The 20,418-nt window shown below is 34.3% G+C and overlaps 3 protein-coding genes across 6 annotated transcripts; 2 read left to right on the forward strand and 1 right to left on the reverse strand.

The window, feature by feature from the left end:
• Positions 1 to 306: 306 nt before the first annotated feature.
• Positions 307 to 1,133, reverse strand: LOC111020240 (ethylene-responsive transcription factor ERF020). Its single transcript, XM_022296849.2, has one exon. The coding sequence runs from the start codon at positions 1,045 to 1,047 to the stop codon at positions 565 to 567; it is 483 nt and encodes a 160-aa protein (XP_022152541.1). The 5' UTR covers positions 1,048 to 1,133; the 3' UTR covers positions 307 to 564.
• A 5,846-nt stretch (positions 1,134 to 6,979) lies between these two features.
• LOC111020238 (Transmembrane amino acid transporter family protein) lies at positions 6,980 to 9,091 on the forward strand. Its single transcript, XM_022296848.2, has 6 exons — positions 6,980 to 7,284; positions 7,375 to 8,167; positions 8,267 to 8,372; positions 8,489 to 8,580; positions 8,681 to 8,749; positions 8,847 to 9,091. The coding sequence occupies exons 1-6, from the start codon at positions 7,103 to 7,105 to the stop codon at positions 8,943 to 8,945; spliced, it is 1,341 nt and encodes a 446-aa protein (XP_022152540.1). The 5' UTR covers positions 6,980 to 7,102; the 3' UTR covers positions 8,946 to 9,091.
• A 1,614-nt stretch (positions 9,092 to 10,705) lies between these two features.
• LOC111020220 (Thioredoxin family protein) lies at positions 10,706 to 20,391 on the forward strand. 4 transcript variants are annotated; one of them, XM_022296819.2, is made up of 11 exons: positions 10,706 to 11,071; positions 11,318 to 11,356; positions 12,149 to 12,278; positions 13,201 to 13,265; positions 13,634 to 13,657; positions 14,478 to 14,545; positions 15,158 to 15,207; positions 16,871 to 16,940; positions 17,612 to 17,735; positions 18,276 to 18,392; positions 20,155 to 20,391. In XM_022296819.2, the coding sequence occupies exons 1-11, from the start codon at positions 10,763 to 10,765 to the stop codon at positions 20,251 to 20,253; spliced, it is 1,095 nt and encodes a 364-aa protein (XP_022152511.1). In that variant the 5' UTR covers positions 10,706 to 10,762; the 3' UTR covers positions 20,254 to 20,391. The 4 variants fall into 4 exon arrangements, with proteins under 4 accessions (XP_022152511.1, XP_022152512.1, XP_022152513.1 ...); XM_022296820.2 differs by having other exon boundaries at positions 13,204 to 13,265; XM_022296821.2 differs by lacking the exon at positions 13,634 to 13,657.
• Positions 20,392 to 20,418: the final 27 nt, after the last annotated feature.

The raw sequence follows: 20,418 nt of genomic DNA on the forward strand, positions 1-20,418 counted from the left end.
TCAACAAAAATTCGAACTTGGATTGGATCTTTAATTAATAAGGAAAGAAGACAAAAACTTCGTCACTGTTTTAAATGCGACTCTCCTTTGAACTTTGAAGTTGGTTTGTATTCACATTCCAAAGTCCCCTCACCACTCATCCCTTTCACTTTTCAAATTTCCTAATTTTTCTTTAATCTTGTCATCGTATTATTATCATCATCCACTTCCAAAAAAAAAAAAAAAGAAGAATTATATTTAAATTTATACCAACAACCGTTTTACTCTAGCTAATAAAATTTATGTCATCACCCATTTAATAAAATTTTATTAAATTCGTGAAAGCTCTTTTTCTGCGTAATAAATTAAGTTTCTCTGCATAAAAAAGAAAAGACAGGGCATGGGGGTACAAAAAAAAAGGAAGGGAAGCACCGAGCTTTTGAAACAAACATTGATGTTCCTATACGAATACGATCACATTTTTCTCTGTAATTTGATTTAATTTTATATATACAATTTAATCAGTCAAGTGGAGAGTGGGTTTTTAATCTATGGAAACCCTGCCCTGCCCTGCCCGGCGGCAACTCACAGATAATCTTCGATGGAAAGGTTGAGATCATCACTTCTTCCACCACAGAAATCCTCCGCATCCTCCCAATGCGGCGCCGTATTGTACTGTTCTGATCCCTGAATTACTGGGCCGCTGCTGCCCCGCTCAGACAAGTTGTTGCAGATATAGTGGGCGTCGACGGCCATGGCGGCGTCGGAGGCTGCCTTCTGAATGGAGCCGGGCGACATGTCGTCGCGGATGAGCAGTTGGTTGGTCAAGGGCAGCATCATCGGCGGGAAGTTGAGGTGGTCCAGGGTGGAGGGTCTTCTCAGGCAATAGTATGCGACGTCGTGAGCCACGGCGGCGGCCTCCGGTGACGAGTAAGAACCGAGCCACAGCCTCTCTTGGGTGCCCGGAACCCGAATCTCCGACACCCACTTCCCCCACTTACGGCGGCGGACGCCCTTGTATTTCTTGTTGTCGGAACTGGACTGGTTGCAATTGGAATTGGAAGCCATTAATTAATTAATTAATACGATTAGCTGGAGACTGGACTTGGAGCAGAGGAGAAGGAAGCGGATGGGAAAATCGAAGAAAGTTTAATGGATCTGGGGCTTTTATAAGTTGAAATCTGAGGGTAAAGTCAATTTCCAAGTATGAATTAAAAATAAATAGCAGCTGGATTATTGAGTTTGAGTATCATGGTCAAAATTTCCAAAGTCAAAGTCAAAACTATATTATAGTCTATACGTATGGTATGATATGAGAGTGGGACTCGAGTTCGGAGAAGGGTAAATTTTATTATTTTATTATTTTAAAAATGAAATTAGAATTTAGAATGGCTGAAAATAAAAGACAACAAATAATGTCTACCTTGCTCCGCCTCCGCCCCACCAACAATAAACGTGTTGAACCATTTAATTTTACGCCACGTCATCCCTTGCGTCCAATACAATGCAATAATGTTGTTATTTGTTACCTCCATCTTTTTTCTCTCTCCCCCATGGTTATACTATTTGTTCTCTTTGTCAAAATTTTTTTAATCAAAATTTGACAGCTCTGTAATTTTTGAAAAAATATAAAAAAATATTTTTCTTTCCACATTTATCTCTTTTACTTAATAACAAGTTAAACCAACGACAGTAAATTAAGAGAGAAGTGATGGTTGATCAATACAATGTTGTTTTTTTTTCTATATAATATAACAAGATAATTATAAAGTAAAAATTTCAACTTTCGATTTCTAGAAGAAGTTATTGATACTTTAAACATCGAAATAATATTAAAATTGGAAAATATATTTATATGCACAAATTATACTATTGACATATATATATATATGATCAATATGTACATATTTACATAATTAAAGCGATTATTTTTTCTTTTTCCAAAGATCAAAAGTTAAATCTCACATTTCCCAATATTTTGAACATGGTAAAATTATTATCACAATACATATATCTCTCATATTATTTAATGATATAAATAATAACAATATTCCATTGTGGGTTAAATATGGAAAAAACTTAGTTGGTGAGGAGTATTGTGCTCCTTACACTCACATGATCCTATAAAAACAAGAGTTGTTGCTTTTTTTAATTATTTTATTAAATCTCATAATTTCATCAAAATCTCTCTAAATCTCTTTGAATTCTATTTTTAGATGGGTGAGCAATGTAACCTTGTAGTTTTTTTTTTTCAATTTTCTTCCTCTCCATTTTGTTTTTAAGCTTGCTGCAACTCAAGTTTATCGAATGAAAAATGAATCTCCACAAATATTTATCCACAATTTAAAGGTACACACACATGTATATAATTTTCATAGTTTTAAATGATTGTCAAGAAGTTGCGTATATTGCACAATATTTCTCTTATATTGTTTCGTTATGTGCTTTACTATCTTCTAATTTTAGATGGAGACTTTGTGCCATTTGTTGTTCATAGCCATTTTTGCAAATGAGTGTAATTTGAAGAAGTTTTGGGATATTGGATTAAAGTTGTTAAATTTATTTTTCTCCCTTAACTTTTAGCATAAGTATCAATATAGCATCAAATTGAGAAAAAGCCCGACCGAGAATAGAGAAAAATAAGGAAGTGAGAAGTTGTAATGTCCCTCAAGATCGTGACTCTTTTGGCTTATCGATGTTGGTTGAATCCCATTTTTGGACCGGATCCTTGTTTGAGCTTGTCGGGCTCTGATACCATATCAATATTTATCAAATTCCATCTCAAAACAAATTGGCAATGAGAGAAGTAACTCATATCTATTATAAACCATTGTTAGCTTCTTTTTCTTTTCAATATGAGATTCTATCTAGATATTATTTATCATGGATCACTATCTTCTCTAATAAATGTGGGGCTTTATTTGCGGATCTTGCAACCCAATACTACTCCACTCTCTATTTAGTTGTGATCTAACTAAAAAAATAATAATAATAAATAAATAAAATGCGGTGCTTTTTGTATTTTAAGTAAAAAAAAAAGTGGTATTAATGTGACAGATGGGCGAACTTTTGGAATTAATTGGTGCAAATTGTGAAGAAAGTCAGAGAAAAAAGTGGTTTATTGTCGGTCTCCAACTCAAGTGGCCAATTGATAGACCGAATCACTAAACAAACTGATTATTATCAAAGTATATAAAGAATTGGTCAAATATATATATTGTGTGCACGTGATTAAATATTATAGAATGGCCGTTGTATGGTAAAGAAAGATTAATGCACGTGTCCATTTCGTTTTCTTTTTCTCTTAAGTGTGAACAAATTCTTGGCACCCACTGCAAGTTTAACCTAAACCCACAACTCCAAAGTGCCCCGTAAAAAAAGTAGGTACATTTAATCACGTATTTTTCTCCTCTTAACTTATCATATTGTTGAGTTTACAAAGAAAATGTAAATAAAGTTTCATATTAACTAGGGAAGGAAAAATGATCCATGGTATATAAAATAGTACAATTATCTCTATTGATGCGACGTCTTTTGGGTGAAATCAAATTTAAAGTCATGAGAGGTAAGCTTAAAACAGACAATGTCATGCCAAATGACTATTTGAGGGGAGATTGTTGAATTTGTAGACCATTGTCTTATCATAAAATATTATTAAATATAACATTAAAAATATTAAATAAGAAAAATAAAGATAAAGATATAACTCAAGGACTAATTTAAGGGAAAAAAACATTTAGGAACAATATTTACAATAAAATAATTACAGAAAGTCGGAATGAACCATTCTAAACAATATTTACGTCTTCTCAACGTATATACATACTGGGTAGAAAGGAATTATAAGAAAATGTAAAAAATTTATATATTTCTTTTTAACATAATTTCTTAATTTTTAAAATTTAAAAGACAAAAATAAGAAGGTATACTTTAGAGTTTTATTTTTTGTTAATAATTTTTATATTAAACTTAATGAATAATTTGGTGCATTCTTTTTGTACCGTGTGGTTTGACCCTTTATTTTATAGCTTTACAACTTTATTTATATATAGAGAGTACTTTCAAAGTCTAAAACATTTTGGATGCCCCATTCTTCTTGGAAAAAATTACTACTATAGATAAAAGATAAAAGAAATTAGGTAATCAGATTGAAGAAAGTATATATAAAATTAAATAGTTCTTGAATTTATTCTGACGTGTGTTTAATACATTTTTGAACTATAGAAAGTGTCTAATAGATCCATAAACTTTCAATTTTTTGCCTCTTAAACTATAAAGTTGTTTAATAATTCTTTAAACTTTCAATGTCAACCTATCCCTATTAGGTTCTCTTTTAACATATTCAAAATTTTTAGAAATAAATAAAATTACTAAACATAAAATTGAATTTGTGTTTAATAAATCTATAGATTTTGAAAAATGTAAGTTAAGTAAATTATTAGATACAGACTAAAGTTTAAAGACCCAAAATTTAAGAATTTGGATACAAAATTGGAAGGTTAGAAGCACATCGAATACTTTTGAAATTTTATTGGCCTATCGGACATAAATCAACAAACTCATGAATTAAATTTGTAATTTCCCTAAAATAAACGTAGAAGTATTGAGTGGAATGAAATGGAAATTTGAAATCCGGACATGAGTCTTGCGTAAAAGTTTTTGTACTGCCCCTCGGTTGTTGTGTGTGGAGTGCGATGACTCAGGGAGCCCTCCTTTTTGTTTTGACCAAAATTTTTCATCTGTTTTGTGTGACGCGACAGAGAGAGAGAGAGAGAGAGAGAGAGAGAGAGAGAGAGAGAGAGAGAGAGAGAGAGAGAGAGAGAGAGAGAGAGAGAGAGGGGGGGGGGGGGGGGGGGGGTATGCCAATTTTGATTTGACTCGAACCCAAGTTGATGTGTGAAAATTGGAAATTTTCTTGGTGGCTTTGGTTGTTTTTCTACATTTTTCCTTTCATTAATTAATGCCACACATTTTATTTCAAAAAAATAAAAAAATTTAATACAACACATTTTAGATGGCAAAGAATGCAAACAAAATTACACATTAATTTAAGAAAGATTGATCTATGGTATAAGAACAACGGTACCCCTCGTACCCCGAACATCTCCACGATAGTATGATATTGTCTGCTTTGGACATAACCCTCACGGCTTTTCTTTTGGTTTCACCTAAAATGCCTCATACCAATGAAGATAACTGTCATCTTTTATGTACCATGGATCACCCATTTCGTTAACCAATGTGAGACTTTGTTTGCACTCCTTACAAACCCAACAAATACTTGGGTACTTGGAGCACCATTATCTTTAACAAGTGCATCAGAGTCATGGTAAAAAATCAAGCTATATGGTCGAAATATTATAGCCATTACAAAAGTGTGGATGAGGATGCAATATTGGTGCCGAAAAAAGAAGATGGGTGAGCCTCAAAAGATGTAGTCATAGGATTATGGAGAAAAGGAGTTGGCCTGCATAGGATCGAGTTGGCGGATGGATGACTATTTGAGGGGTAGCTTCGCAGTAATTATTTCTATTGATATGAAACATTTTGGATGAGACCTAAAATAGAGCGTACAATATACTAACACCACAAATAAAGTTAGAGAGTGACAAAAATTTTCGAATGAAAAAAAATTCAAAATTTAAGGTAAAAATAGAGTGGAGAGAAAGACAATTTTGGAAATTATAATCATTTCAAAAACTAAATTTTTAGTAAATAAATCAATTGAAGAATCACACCCAAGCAATTAATTGGAAATCCTTTAAATAATTTTGAATTTTCCAAAATCACTTATAATCCCTGCATGTTTGTTATTTTAAAATGAAAGTGATTTGCAAGAATATTTTTAGCCGTGCAAAAATCACTCCCTAAATTGGTTGACTAAAAACACTTGTTATAAAAGCCCAACAGGACCTTAATTCTCTCATCTCCTCTGCCTATTTTAGTACTCCACTTTGACGATATTAATTATTCATGTTTACTTGGTGCGTTCACCATTTGAGTCTTAACAAAGTTTCAATTCGTAAACAAAAGTCACCATTCTTTATTTAAAATTTCATCGTTGAACTGAATTGACCGACCAAGAACCAAAATAAAACTTACCTACACGCAGTAGTCGTAGTCGTAGCAATAATTAAATAAACAATAAAATATAATTTTTATCATTTTCCAATGGACCCTTCCACTCATTTACACTCAACATGGCTATTCACTTGAGAGTTAGTTGTCAGTATCTCTGATCGAATATAATAGAATGTTTCTTTGGCTTTCCCTCATTTGTCCATTAATTTGCCCCATTCTCATCAAGATCGAGACCAGCTTGAGCGTTTTCTTTACAGCCCTTTCAGACAGATTTCAAAGTTTTATAGAGAAAATCCTGAAAGGAAATATTGGATATATAATTAGGAAATATACGGAATACAATATATCTGTCAATATGATTATATTCACCCAATATATCGTTAGTTGTTTCGTTTCACTTGGCAATGAAATCAGAGAAGTTTACTTAGCTTGAATCCCAAATCGTTCCTTACTCAACATAATTTAGGTTATTCAAAAAAAAAAAAAAACTAAAATTTTAAGCATGTTTTTTGCCATCTATATATATAACATAATATGAAAAATAAGAAAAGGAGAAGCAGTTTTAATTTGGAGGAAAAAAAACGTGGGGAGCATGTCGAAAGGGAATACATGGACACGAAGCTGCTTTGAAGAACCAAAAAAGGAAAGAGACAATTATCCTTATCCGAGTTCCCAAAGGCTTCGCGTTAGGATCTGAAGCATGGGATTGGATTATACCATACGGACTCAAGGCTGTCGTAAACGAGGACTGTTCAAAAACCAACACGATTCTAGGATCTCCGAATCAATGCCTTATCCACTCTTAATCAACGCTAATCAATATAATATATATATCCCCCGGCCTCACTTTTCCATCATAATTCAACCACCACCGCCACCACTACCATTACCATTCTTACCTTTGAAATGGTAGCTTAATTATGATGATCTTTCCCTCTCGCGTTCCCCTTTCATAATTTACGACGATCATAATCATATATGCATCTCTGCCTTGCAGGATCCAGAGAGTATCAGTGAAATTCCCGAGACCTCTGAGACGAGGATGACGTCGATGATGACAGCGTCAGCGGAGGCCGAAGCGAAGCCGGAAGCCCAAATCAACAACTGGCTGCCCATCACTGCGTCCAGGAAAGCCAAATGGTGGTACTCCGCTTTTCACAATGTTACCGCCATGGTCGGCGCGGGCGTGCTGGGATTGCCCTTTGCCATGTCGCAGCTTGGATGGTACTTTTGTAATTTCCTAAAGTTAATTCAATTATAGGATACATATAGGATAGGAGTAGCTGAGTAGGAATAATTAATGTTTGAATTTAGGGCCCCTGGAATCGTTGCGATTGTGGCGTCTTGGGTGATCACGTTCTACTCGCTGTGGCAACTTGTGGAGTTGCACGAGTTGGTGCCTGGGCGGCGGTTCGACCGATACCACGAGCTTGGGATGCACGCGTTCGGGCCGAAGCTGGGCTACTGGAGCATCATGATCCTCCAGCTCATCGTCCAGGTTGCTTCCACCATCGTGTACACAGTGACCGGGGGCAAATCCCTGAAGAAGTCCTTCGACCTCGTGTTTCCAGAGGTGTTCACAGAGGTCCGACAGACATATTTCATCCTGTTCTTCGCGGTGTTCCAGCTGGTGATGTCTCAAACCCCCAACTTCAACTCCCTCAAAGGAGTGTCTCTGCTGGCTGCAGTGATGTCGTTCTCGTATTCCATGGTGTCCTGCGTTGCGTCGGTGATCAAGGGGAGTGAGGACCACCACGCCCACCCAGTCACGTACGGGGTTCGATCCCAAAACACGCTGGACCAGACCTTCGACGCCCTCAACGGAATCGGGACCATCGCGTTCGCATTCGCGGGCCACAGCGTGGCTCTGGAAATACAAGCCACCATCCCCTCCACCGAGGAAACGCCCTCCAAAGTCCCCATGTGGCGTGGGGTCATTGTCGCTTACGTCATTGTTGCCGTCTGCTACATCGCCGTTTCCATTTCCGGATATTGGGCCTTTGGAATCTCCGTCGAGGACGACGTTCTGGTTTCTCTCGAAAACCCTACTTGGCTCATTGCTGCTGCCAACTTCATGGTCTTTCTTCACGTCGTTGGAAGCTACCAGGTGATCTCAATTAATTATATATATATATATATATATATATATTCATCATAATTTAATTTCTCTTCATTAATAAATTAACCATATTAATTAATTCATTAGGTCTTCGCAATGCCTGTGTTCGATACCATTGAGTCAGCTCTAGTACAAAAGTACCATTTCAAGCCAAGTCGAATTCTACGACTAGTTGCTCGTAGTAGTTACGTTGGTAAGTAGTAACTATAATTTATAATCATACTAACTAATTGATCTTGTAGATTAAAAGTTATTTTCTTTGGTTTATGGACAAAAACTTAATTGAGTTGTGGCATATTGCATGAGCAGTATTAGTGGGATTTGTGGGGATGTGCATTCCATTTTTTGGAGGATTACTGGGATTCTTCGGCGGATTAGTGTTTGCTGCCACCTCGTACTTCGTAAGTGTTTTTCGCCTTTTTTATTTTTATTTTTTAAATAAAACAAAACAAGATTGATTTGAAAATAATTAATTACTAACGATGGATTTGAACAAATCAGATTCCTTGTATCATGTGGTTGTTGCTTAAACGACCGAAACCATGGAGCTTCCACTGGATTGCTTCTTGGGTACGTAACCAACCACATAGAATTAAGCTGCAGCGTTGTTAATTAGTTAAGTTAAGCAATTTGGTTTTATGATTTTGGGTGGTTAATTAATGTGCAGGGGTCGACGATCATTGGAGTACTGATAGCGGTGCTGACGCCCATTGGGGGACTTCGGCAGATTATTCTCTCATTCAAGACCTACAAGATTTTTTCTTAGTGCTTTCGGCTTTTCGTGTATATAGGTTCTTTAATTCTTTCCAATGCTTTTTTTTCTGGGCGGAAATTATTGCTTAGTTGTTTTAGCTCTTTTCCTTGTATTGCTTTTTTCATTCCAGCTTGTTGACTTGTATTTCCTTTTTCCAATAAAACTCAAATAAAATATACGAGTCAATATACAATCTCTCTTCCTTTATTTCTGGTATCTCTTCTGATTTTATTATCATTATTATTATTTGAGATGTTCTGAGTTATTTATTAACTTTAGTAACTTTGGTAGCTTATTTTGATACATTGAGTTAAAAATAGTTCAAATATATATATATATATAGAATTGTAAATAATAATGTAAGTAGCTATTAAGTTGATAAAAAACGTGTACAATACAATACCCATATAAACAATTCCATCGTAAATAAAATATTCATTTTCTCAATTTACCCATAAATAAATATTATATTGATCGGTACTATTTTCTCAATTATTTTTGGTGCCATGTTGATTGAATTAGATACAGTATAGATAATTATATTATTTGAATTTTCTATTTAAATTTTGATTTTGAATTATATTAGCATAAATAAGTTATTAAGTTTGTATATATCTCAATTTTGACGAATTCAATGAAGTCCTAAGTCATTTATGTTTTGTCTCTATTTTTTCTCTTTCACCTAAAATGAACAACTTGTACTATTAGAAAAGATATAATTAGGTACAATGCGAATACTTATTACCTCTCAATTAGCATACTAGGATTGAACAATTATTAATTGAATAGTTAGTAATAGTACAAATTGAATGTTTGTTCGATAAGTTAAAAAAAAAGTCAAATGTTCAACTATTTATCTGTGCCACAGATCTATCACAAAACTGTCTAAAGATTGACTAATTAAGTTGAATGGTCGGTAGACACTACTTATATCTCTTTAAAAGATGAAAATTCCAACATATACCTTGTGTTGAGTATAATAAAAAGAGAGATAATTGATCAATAGTTGACTATTTACTTTATGAGATTATAAATATTTTTTTTGGAAATATAAACGGTAGTTCAAACATTTTTAAAGGCTAGAATTACTGTTCTAAAATGTTGCCAATACATCAAATATGAGATATGGAGATTTAAATATTTAAGGAGTGCATGCACTTTTTATGAATGAACTATGCTTGTGTTAACAGGTCCACAATGAAAAAAGCTAATTTTGTCCATATTTAATACACAAATATGTACGGGTGAGAATTAGAGCCCATGACTTTTTGGTTTGGATGGATGTCCAACCATGCTCAAGTACGTTGACCACTCAAATATAGTTTAATGGTTAAAAATATTGATATTAAGCCTATTTTTCTTAAACAATGTATTAAACAGTTCATGTATTTTCATTATTGTTTAATATACGTTTTAGGTATAGTTAAAAGCTGAATATTTAGTTCAACACAAAATACTATTAATTATAATTTTGTAGAATTATTATTTTATAATATTATATAATTTATAATATATTTTATTTTACATATTCTAATTAAAAAATGAAATAAGTTTATTACATAATAAGTTTATTTATTTTTTATATTTTTCAATCTAATTCTAACTTTTAAAATTTAAAATTTAAAAACACGAAAAATTATTTTTAGACTTTCCAGTATTTAAATAATAGGTTTTAAAAATAGTTCTAAAAAACAATTATATCATATTCACGGAATTAATTAAAGAAAAAAGCAAATAAACAAATAAACAAACGAACAGAATCCTGATAAACCGCATTTCGAAGCCAAGCAAGGCTAGGTTCCAGTTTGTTTGAGCCTTAACCAATTAGAATGTCATCGTTTTCTCTCACTACCCCATATTCCACTCTCCACTGCTCTACGATCGTACGCGCCGAACGGAGCTTCAACGAAGCAACCACATCCGTCCTACAAAATCGGAATCTCTTTCCGATTTCTACAAAATTGTTGAGAATTTCTTCACGCAGACGCAGGTTTCACGTGAACTCTGTTCACTCAGACGCCGAAACTGAAGAACCTCGAACTCAGTATTCGCGCGAAAAGAATGCAGTTTCGAGCGGTGGAAGCAGCCTTTCTACAAGTTTTCTATCTTATCTCTGCCCCTTGCTCAAGCTTTTCGCTGTGAGTGAATATATATAAATTTTCACGTTTTTACGGTTTTCAGTTGGCGCTTCTGATGAAGTTGTGTTCATAACTGGATATTGTATATCGACAGATTTGAAGAACTGTCACGTATTACTTCTACTCTTCATTTGATTCTTACAGTCCAGAGAGCGGGATCCAAAATCCTTTTCTCTCATTTCCTTTAATCTTACCTCCTCATGTTATTACTTTTCATTTTGATTAATTTGTTTATTTTTATTGTAGGGAGGAGATCCTTCGGGAGAAAGGAATTTTACTTTGGAGGCAATAATCTTTCGTTCTTTATTTCATTAATAACCAGCTCTCTGGATTGTTTTTCGCGACCAATGTGTGTCTTTATTTTAGTGTTTCATCCGGTCATTTTTTCAATCATTATTGATTAGGTTGTTCTACAATACGCAATTTCGGTCTGGAACATATTTAGACAGATATAGTTCTAGTTATGTTGCTAAGTTTGTATATTAAATCAATGCAAAAAGTAGAACCGACAATTGAGCACGGTAGACCTACGACTACTTTCTGAATGTTCGTTACATAATCGCACAGAGATGATATCCTGATATACACACATGATACATAGGATTAACAATATGTATATGTAGCCTGTTTGCACTGTAATATTCTTCCAACGTGCTTACATTATTTTCTGTCATTGGAATGTCAAGCTTTACCAAACGCTCTAGATTCTAGCATCTCTAAAACTGTAACCTAGTAACAAACAACATGTTTAAGTTTCTGTTTGAAAGTCAATGGCAGAAAAAGTTGCTTGGGGGCTAAACTGATGTCTTCGTATCTGCTAAAAACTATCCAGAAAGTGGAAAATAGGAGCTGTTTGAGAAATTGTTATTAAAAAAAAAAAAAAGAACTGTAACCTAGGAACAAACAACATGTTTAAGGTAAAACAAATATTTATTTGGTCAGGAAAGTGCTCATATTTTTTCCACCTTATTTGTTGCTGTAAGCGTTTGCCTGCATTCTCAATCATGCAACTTCGTATAGCTTGCTAGTAACCTCTTATCCTTCTATGACGTCTCCCATCTTGTTGCTAAAGAGCAGGTAGCCACATCTTCCTTATCTACATTGGCAAGACTTCCGTGGGGCTCAAGAACAGTGTCGGATAATTCTCGCAGCACCACTAGGAATACTAATTTGGGACCTCTGTTGCCTTTGCAACTCTATGAATTTGGTAACGTCTCTTCCTGATTGTGCAGCTATCTTATGTTGGAAGCAAAATAACATTATCTTCTTGTATCTCGGGGTTTAATCTGTATGGAATTCAGTGTTAATAGAAAATGAAATATTGAAATATATTTTGCGCATGGAGGAGAAGGATTCTTATGGAGTTTACAAGGAAGGTATCAAGAAACAAACTGGCTTATTGAATTGGTCATAATAAGGAATGGAGTTTTGAATGGGTCCGCAGTGGGTCTGGAGTTTTCTTCCTTTTGTATGGGTCTGCAGTGGTGTGTTCTCTGTAGGAATGCCTCGGAAGATCTCGACCACTTACTGTGGACCTGCCAGTTTGCTCAGAATATTTGGCTTCGGTTCTTTAGATGTTTCGAGTTGGCGTGGGCCTGTTCTAGAGAGTGGAGGACGTTGATGGAGGAGGTGCTGCTGGCCCTCCTTTTCGGGACAAGGGGTCTTTTTTTGTGGTAGGGTTGTTTTCTGGCTATTTTATGGGGTATTTGGTTAGAGAGGAACAGTAGACTGAGGTGGTGGAGAGATCGGAGGATTATGTTTGGGAACTTATTTGATATAATACTTCCTTATGGGGTTCGGTCACTAAGGCCTTTTGTAATTATCAGTTAGGCCTCATTCTTTTGGATTGGAGTCTTTTTCTATAGGGGGCTCGCTTTTTCTGGGCTGTCTTTTTGTATACCCGTGTTGTTCTTTTGTAACTATTTTCATTTTTCTCAATGAAAGTGTTGTTTCTCATTGAAAAAAAAAAAAGAAAAAAAAGGAATGAAGTTTTGAAGATTATACTGTCCTGGTTTTCTATTAAGAACTTGTGCAATAAGCTACTCCAAGTTTTTCCTGGAGTATGTTATTTTTAGCTTTTGAGTAGGCAGTATTTACCAAGTTTTGTCATTTCAAATATTATTTGTCAGCAGAGGCATGCCCCTTTTGCAGGAGGGTTCGTGAGGCCTTGACTGAACTGGATCTTGCAGTAGAGGTATGAAATGAATTTGGTTTACTTATTTATTGTTGTATCAATATCCCATATATAAGTATAATTTAAAATTTGAGCTGTTAACTTTATGCATCTCTGGTTTATTTTAGACTTTAAATCATCCTGGTACCTAAAAGGGATTTATTTCACGCAAATGGATTTTATTGGAAATGATTTTTAAAAAAACTCTTGACTAGGTATCTAGCTTTTACTTTGTCTTAAATGAATGAAAAACTTGGTTTTGATTGCTTCCTGTAGCTCTATGACGAATTTATTTCTGTACGAAATTTCCCTATTTCCACCTGCAACAACCGGCTTTCTGATTTTCTAAAAGAAGTTCCTAATTCCTATCACTGATGTTTTATATGTAGTGTGACCATCTGATTCAATCCAATGTGAGAAGGATACATGGCTGCATATTTTCCTGTCTATACTGCTAGCAGCTATATAATGTTATACAATATTTTCCTAGCCATGATTGTCCAAGAATGGAAGGCTACACTGTACTAGCTCTTTTTGGAGGAGGGGGTTCTCTCTTCCTGGCCCTTAGGTTGTCTCTTTCTTTAGTTCCATACATCCTTTGTTTCATATAAAAAAAAAAAAACAATTTTCTTTGACTGAGAATAAATATCCAAGAATTTCAGGAAACTGGCATTTTAGTTAGTTTTCTCTATTAGAAGGAACACATTTATTTTCTTTCGAGATACTTCAACATAACTGTCTTATAGCAGGCTTTTCCTCCTCCTCCTCTCTCTCTCTCTCTCTCTCTCCTTTTTTCTGTTTAAACGTGAAAGCACTATGGTTCAATGCTGTTGAAGATATGTTTGCCTGAACTGTCTTATTATAATTATTAGGTGGAATTTCTATAGACTAATTTATTCGTGATGGAAGCTTCTACTTCTCTGATCATTTGTGGGGCCTGTGAGCTATACCTTCTTATTAAATTTTCAATTTTAAATCCTAAGTCAAAACAAAATTGCCGGGGATGAGATGTTAGTATATATGACATCATATCTTTCCAAATCAATCTCTGTATTTATTATTAGGTCAAAATTCAAATTAAGGAAAGAATGAGCTTTAATTGATTTCAAAACATTGATTCCTGTAAAATTATCACATTTTGTTTGCTTCAAATATTTAGTCCACAGTTAATGCTTTGCATCAAAGAGTAGCTCAATATATTAGCTGCTCCAAACTTACTAGCCTATTCTGCAGGTTTATCCTTGTCCTAAGGGTTCCATTCGACATCGGGACATAGTTAAGAAATGTGGTGGCAAAGAGCAGTATGTGGTTCTTTCTATTTAGTCCACATTTCAGTTTATTCAAGAAAATTTTAAGGTGCCATGGAGTTAAAAGTTCTGTTTCTCTACTGGTAAAAGAAAACAAATCCTTACCTAATTAAATCAAAATTAACATATAACTAATCAGTACAAATTCATATCGATTTGTTACCATAAAAAAATGTCGAGGAAAATTGAAGTACATGATAAAGTCTTGTCCTGTACACCTCCATCATTGATATGATTTATGGTATCACGTAACAAATGGAGGTATTTAATAAAAAGTATATTAAAATGTTTAATATAAAAGTTGTTAATGTCTATTTCTTCCCGACATACTAATATATAGTTTCTAAGAAACTGCCTCGAATTAGCCAAATGTTCAAAGGATAAGTTGTAAACTCAAATGCCTTTAAAGTCATGAGTACACTATAGTAGCTATCTAACTAGAGTATTAGCAATGCTATGAGTTTTCTAATATGTGCGTTGAATGGTGAAACAATTGTTCTATCTGACTAGTCGAGATGTGTGTTGTTGGTTAGGACACTTTCAGTTATAAAATATAGCTTTTTAAAAATTTCACTTCATGTACTTAGTTAAGATTTATAAATGCAGGTTTCCGTTCCTTACCGATCCAAATACTGGTACTTCAATGTATGAAAGTGGTAAGTGATGAAGCTTCCTATCGATATGGTATCCACATTCCTTTACTTTTCTTATCCTTTATTGCTTTAATTCACGTTTTTTATTGTGATTGTTATTGTTTGGCGTGGGTGGATTGGTGTATATCAACTTGTGCGTTCTGAATTCTGAGTCTTAATTTTGCAACAATGGGGCTTATCCACAATTTCTTTCTACTGTATAATTACCATAAGGAATAGAAAGTTGTTATCATATCCGCTTTCATCCATTTATAAGTTCCATGTGAGTATCCAGTGTTTTTAAACATTATTTACAACTTTTTGCATTTCTATGGAGTATGTGTGAATGGAGTGGGGGGATGCTGTGGAGTTTGGAGAAAAGATTACAATCCACTTTCACCGGATAAATTTATCATTTTTAATGAACCAAAACTGTTCTTTAAAGATGGATAGGTACGAAGGGGAAGATAAGGTATCCTCCCATTCAAGGCTAAATGAGATACAAAATCTCTCAATTAGATAAAATAACGATAGTTACAAAAAGCTTTGGATAGGACACTGCAAGAGGAGGCTTTAAAAGACATGAGACCTCAAGTTCACATAGTTTTTTCCCATTATTCGTTCTCCACCTTCAAATAAGAAACAAGAAACGAGACATCATGTTATGTTGGAAAAGAAGGGCACACATGACAAGGATATGGATCATCTTCAAAAAATAATTGCAAGAAAGAACGATTATTTGTGATACAGGCTGAAAAAAGATGATGTGATACGAGTAGCTGCTGCTTCTTTCAGTAGCTTAACGTCTTTTGATAACAGCTTCTTATTTTTCTTCTTTGCCTGTGATGTAATAAATCAAAACTCGCAAGAATCAAGAAGCTATTATGCATTTAAAAACTGAAACATGAAGAAATTTTCAGATTCCATTTATGCAATTTCTGATTAGTGTTATTTATTTATTTATTTGCTGCATTTTTATTTGGAGCGGGAATGATAGGCATTCTTCTTAAACTCGTTCGAGGTGCAATAGAAAGTTATGAAATGAAATATCTGACCTGTATTTGGTTGATAAATGGTGATATCCAGTGAGATTAAAAAATCCACTGAAAGCGATATGTGCTGTTATGTGCTGTTGTTTTAAATTCTTAATTTTTAGAAATTTAGTTGTAACTGGTTTGGACTTAATTAGTGGACCTGTAAATTTAAGCATTTAAACTTTTAGGTACCAAGCTAGTTGAGAACAGTCATCTTATTGATGAATCATAATAATATAGGTTTTAATTCAAGTCTAACTGCTAATGCTGACAGTTCAAGTTATCTGGTAAAATTTCCGGAACTATAGTTTTATGGTACTTTGTATTTTCATTGACACAGATCTTATATAGAATCACCAGCAGTTACAATAATAGTTGTTCCGATGACATCGTTCTAATATTATATTGCAAAATTAATGAAAAAGGGTAGAAAATGGATACTTAGTTCAATGTATTAGAAAAGTGGAACAAACTGGACCAGAATTTGTATAAGATTCAGTGTTTACTTTGTATTACATCAAGTAATAGTTGTTAAGATAATTTGGACTTTCAAAATATTCTTTCGTTTTCCTTGTTGTCTTGCACTTTCGTTGGCCAGCTTCTGTGCTATTTGATTGTTCTATAAAATTCACGTGTTCTCTATTTACTCATAGGTGATATCGTGAAATACCTCTTTCAGCAGTATGGAAATGGTAGAAACCCCTCAACAGGGCTTCTAGCAAGGTAATTGGACGTCTGAACTTTCTTGTTATTGAGATTGTTATAGTTTTCTGGGAGAATAAGTTTGAGAGTTGATTGAACTGATAATTTGTACTTATTAAATTTATGTTGCATTTAAAATAGGTTTATCCAAGATAGGCATGGGTAATTAATTATGTTCTTAACCTAATTACCAGTATGAATATGTTTATACCAACACCAATGCATTGGATCCAAACATTGTAGTTCAGTGCGTTTTAGATAAAGTAGTATTAAGTTGGGAAGTTTGTGACTCCTTAATAACAAGCAAAATTAATTTAGTTGTACTATCTGCAGCGTTTTTTTTTTGGACAGTTATTAAACCAAATTGATGTTGAACTGGTGAAGCTGCACTTAGTTCTTTGTGTTGTGTACATAGCAGTATATTGAAACGAATCAGACGTACCCCAACTGAAAGAGATTGCAATATAGCCCTTTTTGCTTTAAGAAGAAACTGTGTCTTAAGAGTTAAGTCCATGTTGGTTCTCACAATCTTCAACAGAGGTTTCCACTATAACGGATGTTGTGTGCGGTGTGCATATCAATGCATAGGGAACTTCAATGCTGGAATTTTTCTTTCTTCCTCCCTTTTTTTAAATTTTTAGTTGAAACTATTCAGTCCCTTTCCTCCGTGATCTAAATATTTGTTTATGCAGTACATTGTTCACGGGGTGGGTGCCAACAATTCTTAGGGCTGGTAGAGGAATGACGTTGTGGGGAAAGGCTGCACCAGACCCACCGCCCAAAAAATTGGAACTTTTCTCATATGAAAACAATCCGGTACGATGATTAGCTATCCTCCATTAATGCATATGCCTGTAGTGTGTTTACCTACCTTCTCAAGTTCATCTACGACCTCAGTAAATTTACATTAGCTTTGATCATTATTGTAATGCTTAACAGTAGGTTGTGGGGATATCACCTGTTGTTAGCAGCTAAATTACTCTGTTTTATTGTTACCTCTGTCAGCTTGCTTAGTCCGGTGGTTTGTTTTTGGTAGTTAGGGTCTGTTAGATTGGAAATTGGCAACTGAATAATAGTTGGTTGTGTTAGTACTGTATTAATATTGCATAAATATGCTGAGTATCCAGATTAGTAGCATGGATATTTTCCATTCTCAAACTGCAGGATTGAATCAGATTATTTGTATATATAATTTTTCCAATCTTTTTATACTTTTTTCTGATTATATTTTGGTTGAAGAATGTCAATGGATCAATAAACGTTCTCAAATATTTAGTGTATATACTCTAATATATTGTAGTGTTTTGTAACAATTTTGATATATTGAGGTAAATTACATACTGCTTAACTTTCCAGTATGCTCGAATTGTGCGCGAGGCATTATGTGAGTTGGAGCTTCCTTACATCCTCCATAATGTGGGACGAGGATCTTTACGGACAAAGTTACTCCTTGACGTTTCCGGATCTAAAGAGGTTCGCTACTGACTACACTACCCACGTTACTATGATTGTTATGGATTCTGTCTGAATGAATTTCTGCATGTTCTTCAGGTTATTGTTTAGGAGTAAAATTGGCATCTTTTCCTTAATATATTGTGAAGATTTCATAAATAAGGAGTGCATGAGCATATGTGGCTCACATACGTGTGACCTTTGCCTAAAATTGCATAGAAGTAGAGCATGAGCATGTGGACCTCATGAGAGTAAATATTATTTCCCATCTATTGTCAAAATTGCTTGAAGAGAGCATGAAAATTGCATGGATCATCCCTTGAGGTGTCTATTTTAACTTTATAGTTATTTTCGTTTTCTATAAGATAATTAACATATCAAGCATTACGGCTTCTTCCTTTTTAATTTCTTTCTGTGATTTTTTTTTTTTTGGTTGGTGAAACAAAACTGTGTTAAAAGTTACAATCATCATTAAATAGTTACATCCCTTGAAAAATAAGTAAGGCGACCCCAAGAACCAAAAGATGAAAATGCAGAATCCATCTCCCAACACGAGAACTGAAAGATGATGGAAGACAGTAGTTCTTCGTTCCCTAAGAATTCACTTACCTTCAAGTTCAAGCGAACCTTCCTCCTAGAAGAAGCTTTAGAAATACCAAAAACGACGACTCTTCTCTTTGCTGCCAAAAAATATCTCCACTTTACACCAGCATTGTGTAGTCTAGATTTGGCTAAAAACCCCCCCAAAAAAGCCTCGAAAGCCAAGTAAAAACCCCTTAATACACGTTAACACCATACTAGACAAACTAGATTTGTTAAGGTGAGTGTTTCATCTCTTCATTATCAACTATCGTTTATCTTGGAACTTGCACCTCATTAACATTCAATTTTAGCTTTTCCAGCTTACTCCCTGTTCCCACCGCTTTAAAATTTAAGTTTTTCAACAATATTAAAGAATTATTTATGAATGAAAATTTATAGGGTAAATGGAAAGAGCAGGCACCTCTGAGTATTAGAAAATTTCCACCAACCGCGTTTTTAACTTTTTCCTTCAAACTTCCTTTTTTAAATGCTCGAGAGACTTTATTTATTGTGAAGCTATCTAACTATTTAATAGCTTCTTAAAGATTTTCCCCTTTCTCCCACTTCCCGCCCTCTCTTCTCTTGTAATTAACACCACCTCTTACCTCCTCAATCTTCCTGTTTTTACACATTAAATTCCTTCTCGTTTTTTTTTTGCTCCTTTTCATTAAAGCCTCCATTTATTTTGTTTTCCAAGAACCCGTTTTCTTCAATATTCAACTTTCCAGTCATGCAATCAATGCCTTCTTTTGGACAAATCACAACTAACCGCCCGTTAATATCCTTTCCAATTTTTTTAATGTGTTTATATTTGCCCTCCAGCATTGCCAAATCGCTTTTGATTTTCTCTTTTGTCTTCCATATTCATCGTTCTTAATGGCTCATTTTCTGAGTTTCTTCCCAAACGAAGAGCATCCATGGTGAGGATTTTTTGTGAAAATTTGAGGTTGCTTCGTCATAAAGATTTCCATGAACAATAAATACATGAGTACTTTCAAGAAATACATAAATATCTCAAAACCAAATAGTTTTGAGTCTAGCAGATGTTGCAAAATCTCCACTTAGAAATATTGAAGATAATACTTCCATTGCTCTTATGCTGAATGATGTCTGTTGTCTTTGTTTCAATCGTTTATATATATTGCTCATTGATTATTACCTTCCTTATCTGTGCTATTAATAAATATCTAAATCATAACAGGTACCTTATTTTGTCGATCCCAATACTGGTATTGAAACTGGCAACTACAAGATGATTTTGTCTTATCTATTCCAGACGTATTCTGCAGCCACCCTGTAATTTTGGTTTCTGATACCAATAGAAGTCTTTGCTAAACATGCTTCTATATAGTCGCAAAGGTCTTTTTGTACAAGAAGAAAAAAACCACATGATACTCCTTTAGTAGCTAAGGTGTTCTGGCCTATTTTATCCTTAAAATTGTTGTGCCTTTCTAAATCCCTATTG

Source organism: Momordica charantia, assembly GCF_013281855.1.
Source record: "Momordica charantia cultivar OHB3-1 chromosome 4 unlocalized genomic scaffold, Mcharantia_2.0 BLBB01000004.1, whole genome shotgun sequence".
In the NCBI taxonomy this organism is placed as follows: domain Eukaryota; kingdom Viridiplantae; phylum Streptophyta; class Magnoliopsida; order Cucurbitales; family Cucurbitaceae; genus Momordica; species Momordica charantia.